Source organism: Oryctolagus cuniculus, chromosome 13 (genome assembly GCF_964237555.1).
Source record: "Oryctolagus cuniculus chromosome 13, mOryCun1.1, whole genome shotgun sequence".
NCBI classification, from domain to species: domain Eukaryota; kingdom Metazoa; phylum Chordata; class Mammalia; order Lagomorpha; family Leporidae; genus Oryctolagus; species Oryctolagus cuniculus.
The window spans coordinates 13,071,882-13,095,270 of record NC_091444.1 but is presented as its reverse complement, the minus strand read 5'-3'; the positions used below and the strand labels follow the sequence as shown (position 1 = coordinate 13,095,270).

Here is a 23,389-nt window from a genome sequence, read left to right as displayed (position 1 = left end):
CCTTCCCGGCGATCAGGGAAACCCCTCTCCTCCTTCAGAACGTGAGGAGAAACGGGGCTTCCCTGCGGCAGGCAGCGGGGATTCCCTCTCCAGGAACGCGCGCTCCCCGTTCCCGCCTACCCGCGCCGCCTGCCGTCGACGCCGCGCGCGAGCTCCCGGCCCCTCGGCCCGCCCGGCGCGCGCCGAGCCTCCGGGCTCCCGCGCGAGGGTCGCGCCCACTCCCCGCCGGCTCCCGCTGAGCAGCCCGCCCCCATTGGTCGTCCCCGCGGCACCCCCGTGCCGTCACTGGGTTATGCTAATGAGGGGGCGTCTCATTGGCCGGGCCTCCCGCTCCGGCGCCGGAGGGCTGCTGAGGGCAGCGCGCGGCTGGCCGCGTCGGGCGCGAAGCCCACCGCCCTGGGCCGCCCTCGCCGGCGCCGGGGACCCTCCGCTGTGGGGCGGCCGGGCAGCGCCTCCCGCCAGCCTCGGGGCAGCGTGGCCCTCGCCGCGCCCACCCTCGCCCCTGTCGGCAGCCCCGGCGCGAAGTAACTTTTGCATTCCCGCCTCCCCTCCCCAAGGGCCGGGGGACCAGAGGCGGTGCCGAGCCTGGGTGGGGGGCGGTCCCCTGGCGGCGCCGGCTCTCGTCGGAGCCAGACTTTTGCTCCCGGGCTGGGTTTGCATCATCCCCATCACACCCTCAGGAGAGACGCGCCGGCCCCCTCGCCAGCCGCAGCTTCCGGCTCCGAGCCGACCCCCTCCCTCCCTCTCCGGCCCGGTCCCCTCCTGGGCCCGGTGCTCCGCGGTCTCGGCGCCCGCTGCCCCCGCGCTGGGTGTCTGATGCCCCCCGCGCTCTGAGGCAGGATGGTCGACCTGGAGAGCGAGGTGCCCCCCCTGCCTCCGAGGTACCGGTTTCGCGACTTGCTGCTCGGGGACCAAGGATGGCAGCACGACGACAGGTGAGCGCCGCGGCGCGGGGCTGCTCCCGCCGCGGAGACGCCGACCCCGGGCGAGGGAGCCGCAGGGGGGCTCTGGTGCGGCGCTGCCTCTCCATCTTGACGGATGGATGGATGGATGGAGCGGTTGCTGCAGGCGAGGAACTCCTGTGCCTCCCACTTTCTTCTTTTCGCATGGATCCCGGTACCCGGCGCTTGTTCTTTTGTCTCTCTGCTTCCCGAGGGTGTGTGTGAGGCTGGTGTCAGAGGTGCAGCACGCAGTGGCACTGCTCAGTGATTTTCGCGTTTTTCCCCTTAGGTGTGGTTAATCAAACTCGAACACCGATCCAAGTTGATTGGAAATGCGCATTGGAAACTTAAAAATCTGCACCTAGTGACATCCTCCCTGCCAGTGTGGGTCCTAAGTGGGTGCTTGCTTCCCGCTAGGGATATCTGGCTGTTTGGACGTGGAGTTTCAGGTAGACCGTTGGCTTGAATATGTAACAGGTAGTTAGTGAAAATGACAGCGCTTGCAATAGGAAAGACTTAACTTCGAACAGGTGACTGTGATCCTGATGAGTAACGGCGTTCGATCAGGTGTGATGCATCCTTTCCTTAATAAGATCATTTTTTAAGCTGAACCGTAAACGTCTCAAAATTAACACTAAGTTTCAAAACTGAGACATTTATTGTTACCCAGAGCATCGCTGCTTTGCAGTAAACTTCTGAAATTTCTCTGGCTGTCTTTGCCTCATTATTTTAAAAGCACATTTCGTATTTCATTAAATTTAGTTCCTGAAATAGTGATTTCGTGTATCACACGCCACATTTCCTTGTTTTCAGATAAGTATGCATGCTAGGCTCCGAATTCAATCCAAATCTTTCCTAGAAGTTCAGTTTGGTATGACTGTTTATTTTAAGTACATAAAATATTCATTGTGTGTTCAATCTAAAAGCCTCGTCCCTGTACACCACTGGGCAGTAAAACACCCTTTCCTTACCCACTCAGATCTCAGGACCAACTCCTGGCCCTACCCACTGGGACTTTATAGTAAGCGTCAATTATGGGCTTCCGTTTTGGTCTCCTATTAGTAATTCAAGGGGATTTGGGTATTTTGTGGAGGATAACATTTCAATTCACTCTCTTCTTTTTTAGGGAAAAAAAAGTATTGGTTAAAAATTTAAAGGGCAAATGTCAGTTCCCCAGTTTACCTGTAAAGTAAGTTGTTATGGCTAACTGAAGATGGAGAAAAGAATGTGTAAGCATTTGCAATGCCAGGATTAGCTGCATAGTTACATTAGTTACATAGTTTCTCAAGTGGAGCACCGTATTCCTAGTGATTTGGGGTCATCATGTAGAATAGAAGTATTAGTTGTAGAAAGTGTGAGGATGGTTGAATACCTAGAGGACATCCTTTGGCTGTGATATGGTGTTTCTTGCTTTTCAAAAATACTCTGTCCAAATGTCAACTGTTCATGTGATTGCCTTCATCTTTCCAAGGATGCTGCAAAGATATTTCAATAATTAAGGGCTTTTGGTTAGTTGAATACTACCTAAATAGATCATGACTATATATAAAGTTTTGTGAAGTCACTTGAAATTTTTATTAATTATGATAAAAGTTTATGCTAGCTCAATGTTATGTTAAAATCTAAACTACCTTTATCATTAACGTAAAGTATTAAATGTTTTAAAATATTCACCTTTTTAAAGGATCTGAATGAGTTTGTGACTTCTTGACAAATCCATATTTGGTTTGGGTTCCATTTGTTGTTAATCTTTGAAGGCAATATTCTTAGAATCAGAGAGAGCCAGATTCCCTCGCTTTGCTTCTTCTGCCACTGGCTGAAGGAACCCCAGCACGCCACTCTGCCATTATGAGATTCAGTAATCATATTTTTATAATGGAGATACTTGCCTACTTGACTCAAATGTCTCCTTCATGGAATTGTGACAGGAGAGAGGATGGAGAGGGACAGGACTTAGACTTGGTTGACAATGCGCTCTGCCAGGTGCTTTCCTTGTGCTTTGTGTCAGTTTAGTCATCATATGAACTCTGAAGAGTAGGTCCTTATATTAGAGACCAGGAAACAGAAACTGGGAAACTAAGTACCTGTTGTGGGTGATACATGTGTAAAGATGACTCATGAACTCAGTTCTTTGTGTTTCAAATCCCTCAAGAATCTCTTCAGGAAGAAGAAAAAAGAACTCTTAAGTTCTTTCCACTTAATTTGTTTGAAGTTCTAAGAATGATTCTGTAGCATCTAGCAGAGTTTATGGGTTCTCAGAATACCAGTTCCTTTCTTCACTTCTGGTTTGCAGTTTGCAATTCTTTTTCTTTTCAGGAGTCTAAACTAATATGCAGTAAGTAAAGTCATCTCTTTCATCTTTAATTTGATCATGGATGTCTCTTTGCAATTAAATCTGAGTGGCAATCTTACTCTATTCAGTTATCTTCTTGGATTCAATTCTTGTAGAGTTGAGGAAGAAGCGTTGCTTCGTATGGGAATAGGTTGATGCTTTCCATCAACAGATGAATTTGGTGCTCTGCCAGTATTTGCTATGCTGCTTTCTCTAAGAACCTTTTGCCTGAGAGTCCGTCCCTTCACTAGGCAACCTCATCATACCTTCACCAACCTTGGGAACACACCAGACCTGCGTGGAGAATGAGCCAGAGGGTTGCCAATTAAATTGAGCGCTGTTGAATCAGTGTCTTAGCTTCCTTGCTCTTTGGTTGGAATAATTCTGAAGCATGTTCCATACCATGTCCAAGGGGACTGAGGTCTAGTTGCCCATAGTGGTAACTGGCTCAGTAATGCAGCCTTTATCGGCTCCTGATGCTTCCCTCTGATACAGATATTTTCTGGATCAATCCCCAAATGAATTACATGTACTCCGGTCCTATCTCACAGTTGGCTTCTGTATCAGGATGATATTTTTTGTTTCTAGAGTCACATTCTAGAAATGAGGGGGAATTGTTTTCCAGCTGGGGGAAAGTAGGTACTTTCTATTATGCTTCTCCTCTAAGAATTTTTAATTAAATCTTATTAGGACATGATTGACAGGAATATGAAAATGATTGAAACATGTGATAGACGCATGACAGGATATTGTTAAAGAGAGAATATTGAAAGCATATTAAGTTCTATGAAATATATATTTTATACCATAGATTTACTGTCAAATAATGATGGATAGGTCATTTAATTTATATTGTAGCACATTTTGGTAGATAAACAATCCCTTCCCCCACACTCTGACAAGCACACGCTTAATGTACACATAATAGATATGTATAAGAGATGCGATCTATATTGCATCTTGACTTTATGTAATGCAATGCAGGTACAATATATGTAATAATACATATATATGTGTATATTATCTCAGTGTCTTTCTGTCGTTTGCATTCTGCTGTTCTGAGTAGGACGTAAGAGAATAAAGTGCAACGTAGCAGTGCAGAATTTTGCTCATGTGTAACATTAGTCTCGTGGGGCTATGAAGTAAGTTTGAGAACCGTTAAATGAACCGTTAAATGAGAACAATGTTTATTGCCTTGGTGATGTCTGTTGTATATACGATGCATATTTATTTCCTTGGCATCTTGAGTGAAAAAGAAAAATCTATTTTAAATGGTTTGTATAAATGTCTTTGATGGCTGTTATCTATTCAACTAATATTTGAATGCTTGCTACATCTCCGGGCCTCATTAAGTTAGGTTTGGGGAAGAATATAGGAAGGGACATGAAACAGTGGTTGATTTGGAGATGTTTGCAGATATGATAAGAGGTGAATTTTCTCCTGGAATCCTGTCAGTACTGTTTTGTTATTATTCCTTGTGGAATTTCCATTTTAAACTGTCAGGAAGACCCTGTACTACTTGTAGATAGTCTATTCAGCATTTGCTTGAAAATAAAGTAATTGAAGTCACTTTACATGAAATGGCTATAAGTATCACTATATTTTGATTAGAATATTTAGAATACTTCATACCTTCATGGTTGTTCTGTTCTGTGATTAAAACTAATATGACCTGGTACTGAATGTAATGTTTGCCATATGGAAGCTATTCTGTTATGTAGACTTGTAGTGTTAAAATCCATTGTATTCTGTTTTATTTTCTATGATTTTAAAACAATAGATTTAGGGTACTATCATTTGGTTAAAGACTGGTAAGTTTCACATTTTTAAGCACCTTCAGACAGTTAGGAGAAGCTTTTCTTCTCTTTCATCATGACTTAGTAATTTTAAAGTTTAGAACACAGTGTACTTGATGTGGATACATTATCACAATCCACTTATTGTTAATGGACAAATCTCAGTTATAGTCATAGAAGAACAGGTCATTTCATTAAGACCATTCTGATATTTGAAAGTCAGGTCAGTTGTTTTAAGTCCAATAATTTTAAATATACCTTTTATATTTTTATGAGTGGCATTCAAGAGCAATGCAAGCAATGTAAAGGATTTAAACAAAGAGTGTAAGTCAGGAAAGCAATAGTGTAAGAGATATTTATAATATAGGGGAAATGTTTGAATAGCTTTTGGAGTATTTGTAGCTTTAGATATCATACACTGCAAAATGTGTTGCTGTATATAATCCAATTATGGGAAGGGATTTTGAATTGCATAGGGAACATTTTTAAGTTACCAATCTTATCTCCCTTAATAAATTGTATAGTGTTTTAAAGATAGCCATTTATTATAAAGCATTCTAAGTTTGTAAGTTCAGGTCAATATATATATATATATACTTGTAAAATATTTTTGAGTGTTATTAAAATTGAATGAAATGTTATTTTACTGCTTAACTATATAATGGAATCAGCCATGTTTATGTAATGTCAATGAAAGAATTTATTTTTATTTTAAAAACCTTTGATTAACATGTGATAATTATACATATTTATGTGTACATATATTTTTGTACACACATATGCAACCTGTATTGATCAAATCAGGAAACTTAGTATTTCCATTTCTTTATCGTTTGAGCCTTTGAGATCCTTTCTTCTAGTTCTTGAGAAAATATATAGTATGTTACTATGAACTGTAGTCACCCCACTGCATGGTAGAACACCAGGACTTACTCCTTCTATCCTTATTTTAGTGCCTGTTATCTCCTTCTGCTGTCCTTCCTTCCAATTCTTCCCAGTCTCTGTTAATCACTATTTAGATTTCACATTGACTTTTGTTAAAGCTTTTCCATATTTGAGAGAACATGTGATATTTGTTTTTCTGGGTCTGGTTTATTTCTTTTAATAATGCCATCCAGTTCCATTTGTTTTACTGCAAATGGCAGGATTTCATTCTTTTTTTAAATGACTGAATAATATTCCATTCTCTTCTCTCTTTCATATGTACATCCTGCATACTATTTTTTTTTTTTGACAGGCTGAGTGGACAGTGAGAGAGAGACAGAGAGAAAGGTCTTCCTTTGCCATTGGTTTACCCTCCAATGGCCGCCGCGGCCAGCGCACTGCGGCCGGCGCACCGCGCTGATCTGATGGCAGGAGCCAGGTGCTTCTCCTGGTCTCCCATGGGGTGCAGGGCCCAAGGACTTGAGCCATCCTCCACTGCACTCCCTGGCCACAGCAGAGAGCTGGCCTGGAAGAGGGGCAACTGGGATAGAATCCAGCGCCCCGACCTGGACTAGAACCCGGTGTGCCGGCGCCGCAAGGCGGAGGATTAGCCTAGTGAGCCACGGCGCCGGTCTACCTGCATACTATTTTCCATAATGACTGTACTGATTTACATTCCTACCAAGAGTATATAAGAGTTCTCTTTTCTCCACATCTTTGCCCACATTTGCTATTTGTTATCTTTCTAATAATAACCACTCTATGGGTAAGATGCCTATCTGTGATTTTGATTTGTATTTCTCAGATGACTAATGACACTGAGAATTTCTTCATATACTTGTTGGCCATTTGTCTCTCTTTGAAATGTCTATTTAGATCATTTGCCTGTTTTAAAATGGGTTGTTGCTAAGTTTTTAACATTCCTCTTATATTCTGGATCTCAGTTCTTTGTCAGATGAATAGTTTGAAAATATTTACTCCCATACTGTTGGTTATTTCTTATCTCTGTTGATAGTATGCTTTGCTGTACAGAATCTTCTTAGTTTGATATAATCTCATTTGGTCGATTGTTGATTTGTCTTTGGTGTCTTTCCTATGGGAAAATCATTGCCTGTGTCAATGACCTGAAAGTTTTCTCTGTGTTTTCTTCCAGTAATTTGTTGTTTCATGTCTTAGAGTTAGATCTTTGATGTGTTTTGAGTGGATTATTGTATGGGATGAGAGGTTAGCTTCTAGTTTCATTCTTTTGCGTACTGTTATCCTGTGTTCTTGCATTGGTTATCCAAGAGGCTATTTCTCAATGTATACTTTTGGAGCCTTTGCTAAGAATCAGTGGGCTGTAAACATGTAGATTTATTTCTGAGATACCCATTCTGTTCCATTGATCTAGGTATCTGTTTTCATGCCAGTATTAACCTGTTTTTGTTTCTGCTTCACATTTTGTCTTTTTTTTTTTCAATCAAGATTGTTTTGACTATTTGTCCTTTGTGGTTTCCTATGAATTTTACAGTTGTTTTGCTGGCTCTGGGAAGAACATCAGTGGTATTTTGATGTTAATTTTGTTGAATATATAATTGCTTTGGGTCATAATGACATCTTAACAATAATGATTCTTTCACTGTCTGTACATGGGAGGTCTTTCCAGTTTTTGTGTTCTGATCTTCCATTTCTTCATTAGTGTTTTGTCATTTTCATTGTAGGGTTCTGTTACTTCCTTGGTTAAATTTATTTCTAGATATTTTACTTATTTGTTTACTTATTTTGGAAGGTATTATGAGACTGATTTATAATTTCTTTCTCAGCAAGTTCATTATTGATGTACAAAAATAATATGGACTTTTGCTTATTGATTTTGCATTTTGCATCAATTTAAGCATTTATTGTTAGAGAATCTGGACAATCCTATGTTTCTCGTATATTAAGAGAAACTGTCACAAATAGGAAAATAAAAAATAAAAACAAAAGTAGGTAATGGTGCCAAAGTTATTTCGGATATATATACTGTAATACACAAAATGCATAGAAAAAGGCATTGTTTAATAGTTATTGTTATTTAGTAGCTACCAAGAATTCAGAAATTACTATTTTATATAAAAATACATAGAATTCTTTCCTTTGACTAACTTTTATAAATGGACTTGAAATATGGATTTTCAAATTAGCTAGAATTTAGTTTCAAAGTTTGACTTCATTTAACCACCAGTGCATATCTACTTTCTGTACTAATTATGTATGAGGAATGCCTCTGTGAGTCTTGCATTTTAACTTTTCGGAGTATTTGCACATATTAAGTCTTGGATCGGGGGGTTAAGATATGGTAATCTCATTTTCCACATAAAATATATAATATTTAAAAGAAATTAATTTTGTTACTAAGGAGTCTATTGTAGCTTCATCTCAGTGTCGAGGATGGGTACAGAAATGTATTTCCAGATGAGTGACCAAGAAAATGATTTTGGCTATTTTAATTAAATTTATTACAATACTTATGTAATAAAGTTCTGTAAAAATAGATTTAAAAGATAGTATGAAAAATACTAAAGGTGAAACACTCAAGGGTTTGGTCTTCATTATTGGAAAAAAATAAAATTAAACTAACCCTTGGGCTGGCATTGTGGTGCAGCTGGTTAAGCCTCCACTTGCTAGGAGGCCTGCATTCATTTCCAGTCCAGCTTCCTGCTAATTCATCCTGGGAGATCTGGATGATGGCTCAAGTGCTTGGGTCCTTGCCACCCATATGAGAGATGCAGATTGGGTTCCAGTCTCTTGGCTCCAGGTCTGGTCCAGTAGAGGCTGTTTTGGACATTTAGGAAGTGAACCAATGGGTGGAAGATCTTACTCTGTTTGTCTCTTTCTATCATTCTTCCTTTCATATTCATGAAAAGAAATATATAAATATTAAGAAAATTAATAATATTTGTTATAACCTGTACCAATAGCTATACTATTATATTTCTTGCTGATATTAATAGTAATGCAGTATTTCTATTGAGTTTTGAAAATCATATTCTTGTTCATTAAAATGTCTTATAGATTCATGAATCATTTTGTCATTGATGATTCATCTTTCTTAGTGTAAAATAGTATTTTTATTATTATCACATATCTTACTTCTGCATGCACTATGCTTATTTAAGCTTTCTTTAGAAAATGAAGTGAAAATAGTATAATTTTAGAGTGAAATTTAACCAGTTGCTCTTTATAATTATAATTTGAAATTAAGTTAGACTGGTCTTTTCCAAACAATATTTAATATCCTTCATCAAGATGTTTTTTAAACTAATGCTTTTCCTGAGTTTTAAATTGATAATTAAAATTTTCTCTGTAAAATAATCAAAATGAAAGATAATGATCCAGAAGGACAATTACTTTCACTTTTTGACAATCCTTGATTGAATAAGGAATTTTTTGGTGGGTCATGAGAAAAACAGCTCTTTTCACAAGGATCTTAATCATCAGACATCAATAAGTTGCAGTTTAGGTAACAGATATCTATGCAAATACTGTGAGCCAGTAAATAGAATAAACTTTGTCCTTGCTGATAACGATGTTAAAATTATCTACTCAGTTTCAGGCACTTTATCAACGAAATGGAATTTTTAGATAAAATATCTAGCAGTAAAACCACGATATGGAACCATTTATGTTTTTGCATTCTTTGGTAATCAAGTGGGACAAATGTTAAATGATATTGGAATAGACCAGTATGCATAGTGGGAGAGTAGATATGTTTGATTTAAAATTGGTGGAACACCAGCATAAAACAGGCTAAAGTAATCACTATATTAGTAAAGACAATTCTGTTTTCTGCTATATATCATCTCCCTAATGAAGTTGACATGTTGTGGAGAGCTGTCTTTCTCTTTTCAAAGTTACCATGTTTGAAAATGTCCTATGTAAATTTCTGATAGCATTGGTGCCATTCACTCACAAACATTTAACATGTGTTGAGTATCAAGAGGTACATATATTAGGAATTTGGGATGAAGTCACTAGCAAAACAGACCTGGTTCCAATGCGGTAAATTTATAGCAGTGGGAACAGACACTACATTTTTTTTTAAAAATTGAAGAAATGAGCTTAATTATGGTTGTAATAGGCTATAAAGGAATACTACAAGATGGTATTGGAGGGCATGATGGACCTTGTCTAATTTGGTGGACAGAACAGGGTGTTTGGGGCAAATTTTCAAAGAAATTCATGCTGAGACTGGGGACTAAGGACAAGAAGACTTAGTAGATGGAATGGAAAGGAACCCCTTCCAGAAACGGCCAGTGGAGGCTTTGAGAGCATGGATGAAGTTCAGGGAACTAAGTGAGGTCACAGGCGATTGCAGGTCTGGGTCTGGAGTTCAGCAAACTGGTTTGAGCAGAAGAATATAAATTGGTGCTTCCATAGAGCTTGTCACTGATGCCATCCACCACTATGGGGATCAGAGAAGAGATTGGGCCTGGAGCCCTGATGGAATTTCATCCTTGGTACCAAGTCAGAGTTGTTTGGATAGAGTTGGAGAAGGTGGGCTGTAAATAGGGGAAGGAGGTGTGAAGTCCCTTTCCATGCTAAGTGTGCTTTGCAGGTAGAACAGAGCTGGATGAGCAGTATCATAAACTTCTTTTTGGTAAATGCGGATGATAAGTGAGGGTGTTAAAGTTGTAAGCAAATGATGAAACTATGAACAAGCAAAATTCTCAAAACAGCATAGGTATGTATTTTACTCTTTAAATAAAATATAGAGCACTGTTAATATCTCATTTAATATAGTCTATTAAATATTTATACTTAATATGCATTGTAAATAATAATTATTGCACTGTATTCTAATTAAGGTAGAAGGCAATAATTGCACCACAAATCACAATCATGAGTTTTACTTTGTCAGATAAACTGTACTGTTAGGTTTTTATTGCCTAGCACAATCATTAACATTTCTCACTTTTCTCATATTATATATTGAATCATTGGAGTTTCCTTAATTAAACATTTGTGTATTAAAGAATAAAAACTGCAGTCCTTTAGCAGCTGAGATTTCCTCACATACCCATCCAAACTCTTTGAATGTCTTTCTTTCTAACCTATAAGTTTGTTCAAATGTATTTAACCTCGTAATCTGAATGTTGGAAAACCTTGAACTGCAGGAATACTTGGTTGCATGCCTCTCATTTGGAAGTATGATCATGTACACTCTCAAAGCAGGTGAATAAAAACTTTGTGAAGGCAAAAAAATACTGTGAAATAGGTTTGTAGCTGGCGCCGCAGCTCACTAGGCTAATCCTCCACCTGTGGCGCTGGCACACCGGGTTCTAGGTCCGGTTGGGGTGCCGGATTCTGTCCTGGTTGCCCCTCCTCCAGGCCAGCTCTCTGCTGTGGCCAAGGAGGGCAGTGGAGGATGGCCCAAATCCTTGGGCCCTGCACCCCATGGGAGACCAGGAGAAGCACCTGGCTCCTGCCTTCAGATCAGCGCGGTGCGCTGGCCGCAGCGTGCCAGCCACGGCAGCCATTGGAGGGTGAACCAATGGCAAAGGAAGACCTTTCTCCCTGTCTCTCTCTCACTGTCCACTCTGCCTATCAGAAAAAAAAAAAAAGAAAAAAAAGAAAAAAAGAAATAGGTTTGTATTCTATGCATCTGATTATCCAAAAGTAGAGGAGTAGGTTAGAAATTTCTGCTCTTGACTTCTCAGTAACTGGAAGAACAATAGCATGCAAACTCATGGAATCTTAGATTTAGTGTGATTTCTAGAGAAGGAGAAACCACTGAACATATGTGGGAAAATTATTAATGTCAACTAACTTGGCTAGTATGCCTGTATTATTAGATTTTTGTCTTTTTTTCTTTTATAAAGATTTATTTATTTATTTGAAACTCAGAGTTACACAGAGAGAAGTAGAGGCAGAGAAAGAGAGGTCTTCCATCTGCTGGTTCACCTCTCAATTGGCCACAATGGCTGGAGCTGTGCTGATCCAAAGCCAGGAGCCAGGCGCTTCCTCTGGGTCTCCCACACGGGTGCAGGAGCCCAAGGACTTGGGCCATCCTCCACTGCTTTGCCAGGCCATAGCAGAGAGCTGGATCGGGAGTGGAGCAGCTGGGACTTGAACCGGCACCAATATGGGATGCCGGCACTGCAGGCGGCAGCTTTACCTTCTATGCCACAGCGCTGACCCCTGTCTTTTTTTCTTTATTTGAAAAGCGGAGTTACAGAGATAGAGAGATAGAGAGATCTTCCATCCACTGTTTCATTACCCAAATGGCCTTAAGGGCCGGAGCTGGGCTGATCTGAAGCCTGGAGTTAGAAGCTTCTTATGGGTCTCCCACGTGGGTACAGGGGCCCAAGGACTTGGATCATCTTCTGCTTTCCCAGATCACAGCAGGGAGCTTGATTGGAAGTGGAGCAACTGGGACTCAAACCGGTGCCCCTATGGGGTGCTGGCACCACAAGGCCTACCCCCTGATTTTTGTCTTTTTGGACTAGGAAGTAGAAATGGTTTTGGGGTTGGGAGGTGATGAAGTTCCAGCCTGGAAGCCCTAGATGTCAGAAATAAATGAGGAGGCAGTGGGAAAATGATCCACGATGCGTGAGCAGGAGAGGATCCACACAAAAGGGAGGCCGAAGACAGTGGAATTTCTCTCCACAGTTTTGCCTTGGATGGATGGTACTTGTCTTCATCATTTTGACAAACAGGAAACAGTGAAGGAAACAGAAACCCAAATGTCAAGCTTGGTGGGACTGTGGGGCAGAGGGGCTGGCCGCAGACCTCCAACTCGTTGACCCCATTCCTCCTTAGAGTGTTGGCTTGACCCTTCTCCCAAACTGTGCTTCCGAAGTTGCAGCAGTAGAGAAATTATATGTAGTTTAAAGAGTGAGAAGCATTTCCCTCTGTGTATGCATTCCTTGAACTCAGAGTTGTATTACTTCCAATTTTCACAGTATGTAAATATGTGTAAGAAATGGACTTTGCTTGCAAAGCCAAAAAAAAAAAAAAAAAATTCCAGGGAATCTAAGAAATAAAGGACTGCTTGTTCTTGGCTTCCTTGCACTGGAGTTGCACAGAATCATAATGATGAATTACAATTACAAGGGCACACTTAGCACATCTTGTAAAGCACTGTTGAATAGGGATAAAAGCAGATTAACACATTTCAACCTCATTTAACTCTCTGTGGGAAAACTTGTAGATTGTCCACATACTGCAAACAACCAGTTATTAACAATAGGGTCCAGATGTGTGGTTTAATAATGGACTGTTATTTTGCAAATATTATTTTGCCTGTTGTTGCAAATCTGTCAAAATCTGCAATACCACTGGGCCCCCTAGGAATCCAGGAGGGTGCCAGTAACCAGTGATGGTAATGACTTCCGTTCTTGTCACACCATGGTGGTTACATTGCTAAATTTTGGATGGAAGCTTTCAGAATTTTATTTCTATATCATGCCTGTCTACCCTCAAAATAGCCTGTGTGTTATTTCACCTCTTTTTTTTTTTTTTAAACAAATTCAGGGGAAAAATGAAATGGATGATAATATTGCCTTTAGTATTTATAAAACAATGAAGATTTAAGATCTTCAAGTATTGCTTTAAGCATGTTGCATGTCTTTTTTTTAAAGATTTTATTTATTTATTTGAGAGGTACAGTTACAGACACTGAGAGGGAGAGACAGAGAGAAAGGTCTTCTGTCCGCTGGTTCACTCCCCAAATGGCTGCAACAGTTGGAGCTGCGCCGATCCAAAGCCAGGAACCAGGTGCTTCTTCCCGGTTTCCCTTGTGGGTATAGGGGCCCAAGGACTTGGGCCATCTCCCACTGCTTTCCTAGACCATAACAGAGAGCTGGATTGGACGTGGAGCAGCCAGGACTAGAACTGGCGCTCATATGGGATGCCGGCGCCACAGGTGAAGGATTGACTAACCTACTGTGCCACGGCGCCGGCCCCTACATGTCTTATTTAATCAGTGTCAGCTCTGAGGATATCCATTGTTTCCCATTTTTTAGGTGGATCACTCAAGGTACAAAAATATGTAACTTGTTTCAGGACACACCATCCATAAGAGGTAGAACGTGAATCTAATTGCTTGCATACTGTGTTTACAAAATATATAAATGTGATTTTTTTAAAAAAAGATTTATTTATTTGAAAGAGTTACAGAGAGGATAGGGACACACACACACACAAAGAGAGAGAGAGGGAGGGAGGGAGGGAGATAGAGAGAAAGAGAAAGTCTTCCATCTGCTGGTTCACTCTCCAAGTGGCTGCAAAGACCGGGGCTGGGCCAAGTTGAAGCCAGGAGCCAAGAGCTTCTTCCAGGTCTCCCACATGGGTGCAGGGGCCCAAACACTTGGGCTGTCTTCCACTGCTTTCTCAGGCTCACCACCAGGGAGCTGGATCAGAAATGGAGCAACCAGGACTTGAACAGGCACCCATATGGGATGCTGGCTCTGCAGGCAGTGTCTTAACCAGCTGTGTCACAACATTGACCCCTACTAATGTGATTTAATGCCATTTAACAGAAAGCTTACAATGTAAACAAATGTAAAGGCTTTTCAGGGCTGAAAAATCATAGTTTTTGCCTTCTTGCAGGCCTGCCTTCTAGCAAGTAGTTCAGAAGTACAGAAATGGACCTTTTGAACTGGTAATATTTTCTAGGAGAAAAACTTTTTTTCCCTCTAGATTCAGAGTACTGTTTTGAAAATCTGGAGAAAGTCGATTGAATTTGAAATTAACAGAACAACTAGGGAAGAGAATTATTTTTGTGTGTGTATTTATGCATGTATTTGAAATAGGCTAAAGACGATTAGTATTTCAGGAAAAAATAGACAATGACTTTGTAAAATGGTTAATATTAAAAAAAAACATGAAAAATAAATCCTGAGGATATATGAACCGAAAAACCATCTTCTAAGATCATAAAATTAAGGATCTTTCAAAGATTCATTCATTTGGGGCCAGTACTGTGGCACAGTGGATTAAGCCTGCAACTCTAGCATCTCATATAGGTACCGGTTCTGATCTACCTCTGTGCTAATGCACTTGGGAAGGCAGCGGGAGATCACCCAGGTCCTCCAGCCCCTGTACACATGTGGGAGACTTGGATGAAGCTCCTGGCTTTGGCCTGGCCCAACCCTGGCCATTGTGGCTTTTTGGGGAGTAAACAAGCCGATGGAAGATTCTCTCTCTCTCTGGCTCGCTCTCTCTCTCTCTCTCTCTGGCTCTGGCTCTCTGTCTCTATCTCTTCCTCTCTTTCTGTAACTCTGCCTTTCAAATAAGTGAATCTCTCTGTTTATAGAGATTCACTTATTTGAAAGGCAGAATGACACCAAAAGAGAGGGAGAGAGATCTATCTGCTGGTTCACTGCCCAAATGGCTGCAAAGGCTGGAGCTGGGCCAGGCTGAAGCCAGAAGTCAGGAATTTCATCTGAGTCTCCCACGTGGGTGGCAGGGATCCAAGTACTTGAGCTATCATCTGTTGCTTTCCTAGGCTCAGTAGGAAGCAGCTGGATTGGAAGTGGAGTAGCTGGGACTAAAACTGGTGTTCTGATATGGAATGCTGGTGCTGGCAAGAAGCAGCTTAACCTGCTGTGCCATAAGACCAGTTCCCTTATTAAGAATTTTTAAATGCACATTTTTGGAAACTTAGCAAGGATCTTCTCTTTGTTGCTTTGGTTAATTCACAATAATTAGCTGTCTTTTGATATGACTAGATAACATTGTTTTCAGTGTTATTCAGTATGGCATTGGAATTTCCTACTTATACTTTATTCCCTGAATATTTGTACCTGTACAAAGCTGATAATGAAAATGCTTGCAGAGATGTGGAAAGTTTAACTGTAGTAACATGAAATTACCTGAGTTAAGGTTTAATACCTTGACCTATTTATTTGTGTGCTGCACCTCTTCCAAAGAAGATTTATGGTGGTTCACAGAAATGCTTGGATTAGCACAAAATAAGTAAAAAATAAAGCAGAATAAAAAGAACAAGTAAGGTATAGAGTTGGTACACAATGTGAATTCTGTGAGCTCCAGTAGACCCACTGAGATGGGTCAAAATGTTGCAAGAGCAAAGAGGTAATTAGTGGTTTAAACGAGCAATAAACTAGCAAACTAGCAGTTCAGGAGAATTACAGCTTTTCCTGATGTTCAAATCTAAAGGAAATTGCTCCTGTAGTTCTTTGGTTAGTATACAATGTCCTTATCTCCCTTTTCTATCATAGAAGTATAGCAAATTTGGGGGCAAGTGTTTGGCTCAGCAATTAAGATGCCTGCATCCCATATCAGGGTGCCTGGGTTCAAGTCCTGGCTCCTCTACTGATCCAGCTTCCTGCTAATGTGCACCTGGGAAAGAAGCAGCTTTTTTGCTCAAGTAGTTACCACCCATGTGGGAGACTAGGACAGAGCTCCTGGTTCCTGACTTCCATGTGGCCGATATCTGGCTGTTATAGACACTTGGAGAACAAACCAGCAGATGGAAGATCTGTCTGTCTATGCCTGTCTGTCTTTCATATAAAATGAAAATCAATAATAATAATGAAAAGGAAAGATAACTTTCATGAGACTCTTGCAGCATTCTTCTCCCTGGCTGGCAATGATATAGCTAGGGAGAATTTTTCACTTAAAGTTATCTACAGGATACACATATAAATGCATTTTGGATATGTCTTGTAAGACAAAAAAGGGAACACATGAGATTATTGATGGATTGTAAGTAATGTTCTCTTCTTTAATTTCTTTTTTAATATAGATGGTTTTGATGAATAATTAAGAGTGCAAGGAGATTGGAGTTAGATCCTTTGTTGAGAACCTCAAATATAACTATAGTCACCAGAGGCTAGAGTGACCATCTACTAGCATTAGAACCAAAACACAGGCCTGAATTTTGGTTATTCCCATTTCTTACGTATATTCCTTGCATTTTTTCACATATGCCCAAAGTGAATATACCACTTAATATTCTATTGAGACTTTGTAAGTAACCTGAATTGCGATGTTTATATAGGCCTATGAATCTCTATGTACATAGAGGAAGATATATTTTAAACATATAATTATTATAGACAATTTCTAGTTGCTAATTAATTGATATCATATAAATAACCTCAAATTAGAACATCTTTTCCATTTATCCAACACTACCGACATCACTATTACCGTCATAAATTCTCCATTTCAAAACTTTACAATAGTTTTATAATACATAAGTATTATAAAAGTTGAAGAATCAACTTCTTCCCCTGTTTAGTTGTTGAACATCCCCTGTTTTTTCTTCATAGGGTTTTATCCCTTATTTAAATCACCATGTGATTTATGAAGTCTGTTTTATACACCCCACATTCAGTAATCTTAGTGCCCAACTGAAACCTCATTCAACTTATGCTTTTTTACTATAATTCTTAAGCATGATTTTACTGTACAATATTCACATTGTAAAACCCACATTATGGCACTCACACATAAGTGAAATCTCATCTTACCTGCTCAGGTTAACATTCAGAACTCTTCTTTAATTGACTGTTTTCCCTGAAATGCTTTGTGAAGCTTCATTAGTGTAGTTATTCACAGAACTAATTTCTTGTCTCATGTGCTGAAGTCTGCTTCAGTTCCTTTGCTTGTATCATACCATGACTGAGGCTTCCTTGCCTCTTCTTACGCATGGCATCCTCTCCCTCTTGGCTGAACCCTAAAGTAGTAATTGTAGTAACTGTAGAGCTACAGTTACTAATGAAATCCTTGAAATCACACTCACTGTTTAGTATGTTCTATACGTCGCTATGTTTTAATTATGCTCATGTTTTTGCAGTTATATAACTTTCAAGGAAAAAGTCATGTCTTCCATTCATTTTGGACCTTCCTGCATTATGTAATTCAAGTGGCTTACAGAAAGTCTCCATGAATCCTAATTCTGTGATATAAGGAACATATTACTAGAGGGGAGGAAAGTCAGTCACAGCTATGAATGCATATATGCACCACATATTTATATTATTCTAATAAAAGGTGATATGAATTCAAAGTTTTTTCTACCCTGTAGAAGCAAATAGGGTTTTTTTTTTTTTTTTTTTTTTTTTTTTTTTTTTTTTTTTTTTTTTTTTTTTTTTTTTTTTGGCAGGAAGAGTGGACAATGAGAGAGACAGAGAGAAAGGTCTTCCTTTGCCATTGGTTCACCCTCCAATGGCTGCCGCGGCTGGTGCGCTGAGGCCGGCGCACTGCGCTGATCCGAAGCCAGGAGCCAGATGCTTCTCCTGGTCTCCCACTCGGGTGCAGGGCCCAAGAACTTGGGCCATCCTCCACTGTACTCCTGGGCCACAGCAGTGAGCTGGCCTGGAAGAGGGGCAACCGGGACAGAATCCAGCGCCCCGACTGGGACTAGAACCCGGTGTGCTGGCCCTGTAGGCAGAGGATTAGCCTATTAAGCCGCAACACTGGTGCAAAATAGTTTTTTAATGCTCACTCTAAACCCAAGTATAGTAGTTTAAGTCGTTTGACTTGAAAATGTCTTTCCCACACCTCATTTCATATTCACGAAGAGCTTTCCTTTGGAAATAGCAAAGCAGAATGTGCTTCAGTCCATAATTCATACTGTGACAGTTCAAATGACTGTTAAAGTGAATTCTGAAATTTACACAGGAGCTGCTCAGTGAAAATCATCAATCTGCTTGATAGCCAGCAGCGCCATTGTCCAAAGGACTTGTGGAGGTGTCAACCATTAGGTTCAGCTCACAGGCAGATAGATAGGTAGTGGTAATAAAATGTATGTAATTGTCTTAAATCTTGTAAAAATATTCCCTTATTGAGAAACAGTGCTTGCAGTGGTATAGAGTATGTTTAATTTTGTAGTGTTAATATGCATAAGGAGTTATTTTCTTGAATTTAAAAAAATTAGAAATGCATCAGTAATGTACTACAAGTCTTTGAATAGAAGACAGATTATTTTAAAACATGTATATTGCTGTTATTATTCTGTTCTATGTATGAAGTTGGATTCTTTGTGTTTATTTTTGTCCATGGAGCAGCCATATTTGATTGAATATCACTCTCCTTTTAAGTACCAGAAAGAAACTTGTATCTTTTTCATTTGCAACTTTAATAACATTTGAATGCAGGAGAGAGAAAATTTAATCATTTATAGAAATATATTATTACATATGTGCCTAAAAAGAGGACTAATTAAAAGATTCTATACTAATTAAAAGATTCTCTATTTCCCCTTTGATGTATTCTAAGGAAGCACAGGAGAAGTTCGTTTATGCACTCCAGACTGTGCATGAACTTGAATTGAACCTGAATCCTGATACCATGTGAGGTAGTGTGATGTATTAGAAGTACTTGATGAGTAAGAGCCTATATTTTCACTATCTTTGAGTTTATATTGTGTTTGATGAAGAAGACATCCAAAATAACTATTACATGAACTGGAATGTAGTACAAGAGATAATATGAGAGTATGGATAATATAGAAAAATCTTCTTGAAAATAGAGTCCTAGAAATATAGGACACTTATATATTCAAATTCATATCGTGGTAATAAGATGGTAAAGGCCAGAATGAAGACATAGTGTATTGAACCTCCCAGTGCATATTCCAGAACAAAATGCAGAAGGTTGACTAAATTAGAAATATATATATATTTCTGGCCTGCGCTGTGGCTTATTAGGCTAATCCTCCGCCTTGCGGCGCTGGCACACCGGGTTCTAGTCCCAGTCGGGGTGCCGGATTCTGTCCCGGTTGCCCCTCTTCCAGGCCAGCTCTCTGCTGTGGCCAGGGAGTGCAGTGGAGGATGGCCCAGGTGCTTGGGCCCTGCACCCCATGGGAGACCAGGATAAGTACCTGGCTCCTGCCATCGGATCAGCGTGGTGTGCCGGCTGCAGCGCGCCTACTGTGGCGGCCACTGGAGGGTGAATCAACGGCAAAGGAAGACCTTTCTCTCTGTCTCTCACTGTCTACTCTGCCTGTCAAAAAAAAAAAAAAAAAAAAAAAGAAATATATATATATATAATTTCCATTAATCACTATATATTATTGCTAGCAAGAGGATTTATGTTGTCAAACCAGGACATTTGAATTTTTTTTCTTTGATAGACTATGAGAACTTGTTGAAAGTTTTTGAATAAGGACATGGCATGATCACAGTTATAATAACTTTAGTGGAATTATCACTTCAGAAGGGTGTGGAATGGTTTGGAAGAGAAAGAAAGGATTGATTACATTAAGCTGCCTCAGTGAGCTAAGTAAGAGATGGGCAGTGATAGTGAAAAGAGACAAAAAAAAATCTAGCAAAAAACTTTTAAACCATTGTTAAAAGTTGGGCCTGGATGTTTTCAAATGAGAAGAAATAGAATGTGGTAGTATTTGTTGTGTTTATACAATGGAATTTAGTATTACTTATTGGATTATGAAACCCAGAGGACAAAATTTCTAGTATCTAATTAGTATGCCTTGCAAAACACCCAAGATAGGGAGGTACAGTCATATACAGTCTTGATCAGTTAATTCAACTTAGCCAGCAATAGTCAAGGCCTGACCTTGAGTCTGTGCTAACATTTCGCAAAACAAAAGATATCCTTCACTTCCATTTACTTCAGAAAAGGAAGAAAATAAATAGAATAATTATTATATATTATATTATATAAAAATAATGTAGTGTGAACCACGGAGATAACAGAGAAAAAAAATGTGATGTCATTATGTGTGTTATATAAAGTATAAAAAGTATATGTACAATGTGTGAAAGCTAAATATTTACATTTATTAAGATTTATTGTTTTTGTATTATTTACATCATGGATGAGAAAGTAAAGTGATTCCATGTAAATTTTAAGGTTAGAAAAAATTAACTAAAAGGAATCTAAGTGATAGACACAAATGGCAGAAACTCCCTATCAAATCTTTTGTTGCAGATCACAGAAAACTGTTAAAGATAGCCTTGCTAACTATTAATACACACAACAAAGTGAGGAGTGTAGAACTAGAAGTTTCAGGGTTGATTCAGAGCCCAGGCCACTCTCCCTTTGCTCTAGCATCCCTTGGCTTGTGTTTACCTACTCCCTGTAGCTGGTTCACCTTGATCTCTGATGGCTACTTAGTGATAAAGTCCAGAGGTGAAAAAGGAGATTATTCTTGTATTATGCCCTTAAATTAAAGAAACATCTTCTAGAAGCATCCCAACATATTACATTTTTTGTAATTTATTAGCTTTAATAACTTCCTTAAAAATTTTTTTTTGCCAAAGAATCATTTGTTTAATGAGTACAAATTTCATAGGTACAATATTAGGAATATAGTGATTCTGCCCATCTTACCCGCCCTCCCACCTCCTTCTTCTCCCTCTCCCATTCCCATTCCCATTCTCCATTAAGGGAAAAAAAAATTGTTCCTTGTCAAGACAAAGGCTGTTCAAGTCATTGCTTTTCAAAGCGTCAATTTCACTTCTACAAATTTCCTCTTAGGTTCTCTGTTAGTTATCAGGGAGAACATATATGCTTTGTATCCCTTTGGGACTGGCTTATTTCACTAAGTATGATGTTTTCCAGTGTCATCCATTTTGTTGCAAATGAAAGGATTTCATTTTTTTTTTTTTTACTGCTGTATATAGAGTATAAGCCCCATAATTTCTTTATCCAGTCTTCAGTTGATGGTCATTTAGGTTAATTCCATATCTTAGCAATTGTGAATTGAGCTGCAATAAACATGGGGGTGCAGATAACTCTTTATTTGCTGATGTCATTTCCCTTGGGTCAATTCCCAGGAGTGGGATGGCGGGGTCATATGGTAGGTCTATATTCAGATTTCTGAGGTATCTCCAAACTGATTTCCATGGTTGTTTTACCTGTTTACATTTCCACCAACAGTGGATTAGGGTACGTTTTTTCCCCACATCCTCGCCAGCATTTGTATTTGTTAATTTCTAAGGAAAGTCATTCTAACTGGGGTGAGGTGAAACTCATTGTGGTTTTAGTTTGCATCTCCCTAATGGCTAGTGATCTTGAGCATTTTTTCATGTGTCTGTTGGCCTTTGGATTTCCTCTTTTGAAAATGTCTGTTTACGTCCTTTGCCCATTATTTTTTATTCTGTTCTTTTTTTAAATTTTTTTGACAGGCAGAGTTAGTGAGAGAGAGAGAGATAGACAGTTATAGACAGTGAGAGAGAGACAGAGATAAAGGTCTTCCTTCCATTGGTTCACTCCCCTAATGGCTGCCATGGCTGGCGCTGCGCTGATCCGAATTCAGGAGCTGGGTGCTTCCTCCCGGTCTCCCATGCAGTTACAGGGACCTAAGCATGGGTTTGTCACAAATTGCCTTGATTGTGTTGAGGAATGTTTCTTCTATACTCAATTTGTTTAGAGTTTTATCATGAAAGGATGTTGTATTTTACCAAATGCTTTTTCTGCATCTATTGAGATAATCATATGTTTTTGTTCTTCAGTTTGTTAGTGTGATGTATCATATTGATTGATTTGCGAGTGTTGAACCATCTTTGCACACCAGGGATCAATCCAACTTGGTCTGGGTGAATAATCTTTCTGATGTGTTTTTTGTTGGATTCTATTGGCCAGAATTTTGTTGAGGATTTTTGCATCTACATTCATCAGGGAATTTGGTTTTAGTTTTCTTTCTCTGTTGCTTCTTTTTCGAGTTTTAGAATTAAGGTGATGCTGGCTTCACCTTAATGAATTTGAGAGGATTTCCTCCCTTTCAAGCATTTTGAATAACTTGAGAAGTAGGGGAGTTATTTTTTCTTTAAATTCTGGTAGAATTCAGCAGTGAAGCCTTCTGGTCCTTGGCTTTTCTTTTTTGGGAGGGTTTTCTGTGTCTTCATGGCTCAATTTAGGTAGGTTATATGTGTCCAGGAATTGATCCATTTCTTCTAGGTTTCCCAATTTGTTGGCATACAGCTCTTTGCAGCAATTTCTGATGATTCTTTTTATCTCTGTGGTGTCTGTTGTTACATTTCCTTTTTCATCTCTAATTTTGTTGATTCGGGTCTTTTCTCTCTCTTTTTTTTAGTTAGTTGGGCCAATGGTGTGTCCATTTTTTTTTTTTTTTTCAAAAAACCCCAGCTTTTCATTGTTGTGATCTTTTATATTTTTGTTTCAATTTTTTAATTAATTATTTTTTTTGCCAGGCAGAGTTAGACAGTGAGAGAGAGAGAGAGAGACAGAGAGGCAGTTATAGACAGTGAGAGAGAGAGAGAAAGGTCTTCCTTCCATTGGTTCACTCCCCTAATGGCTGCTACGGCCAGTGCTGCACCGATCCAAAGCCAGGAGCCAGGTACTTCCTCCCGGTCTCCATGAGGGTACAGGGACCCAAGCACTTGGGCCATCCTCTGCTGCTCTCCAGGGCCACAGCAGAGAGCTGGACTGGAAGAGGAGCAACCAGGACTAGTACTCGGCACCCCAACTGGGACTAGAAC

The 23,389-nt window shown here is 39.7% G+C and overlaps 1 protein-coding gene across 9 annotated transcripts in view; it reads left to right on the top strand.

Moving 5' to 3' along the window:
- The first annotated feature begins 376 nt into the window (after positions 1-376).
- KCNT2 (potassium sodium-activated channel subfamily T member 2) overlaps positions 377-23,389 on the top strand; it is a 411,093-nt gene continuing 388,080 nt past the window's right edge. For 5 of the 9 annotated variants that reach the window (XR_007909589.2, XM_051820440.2, XM_051820438.2 and 2 more), the window contains exon 1: positions 378-935. Coding sequence is in view for 8 of the 9 variants with exons in the window: in XM_051820440.2 (XP_051676400.2) it covers positions 841-935 (95 nt within the window). In the remaining variant the exon portion in view is untranslated. Of the gene's footprint in view, positions 936-23,389 lie in introns of all 9 variants that reach the window. The other 4 variants (XM_051820439.2, XM_051820437.2, XM_008268722.4 and 1 more) reach the window with 2 other exon arrangements.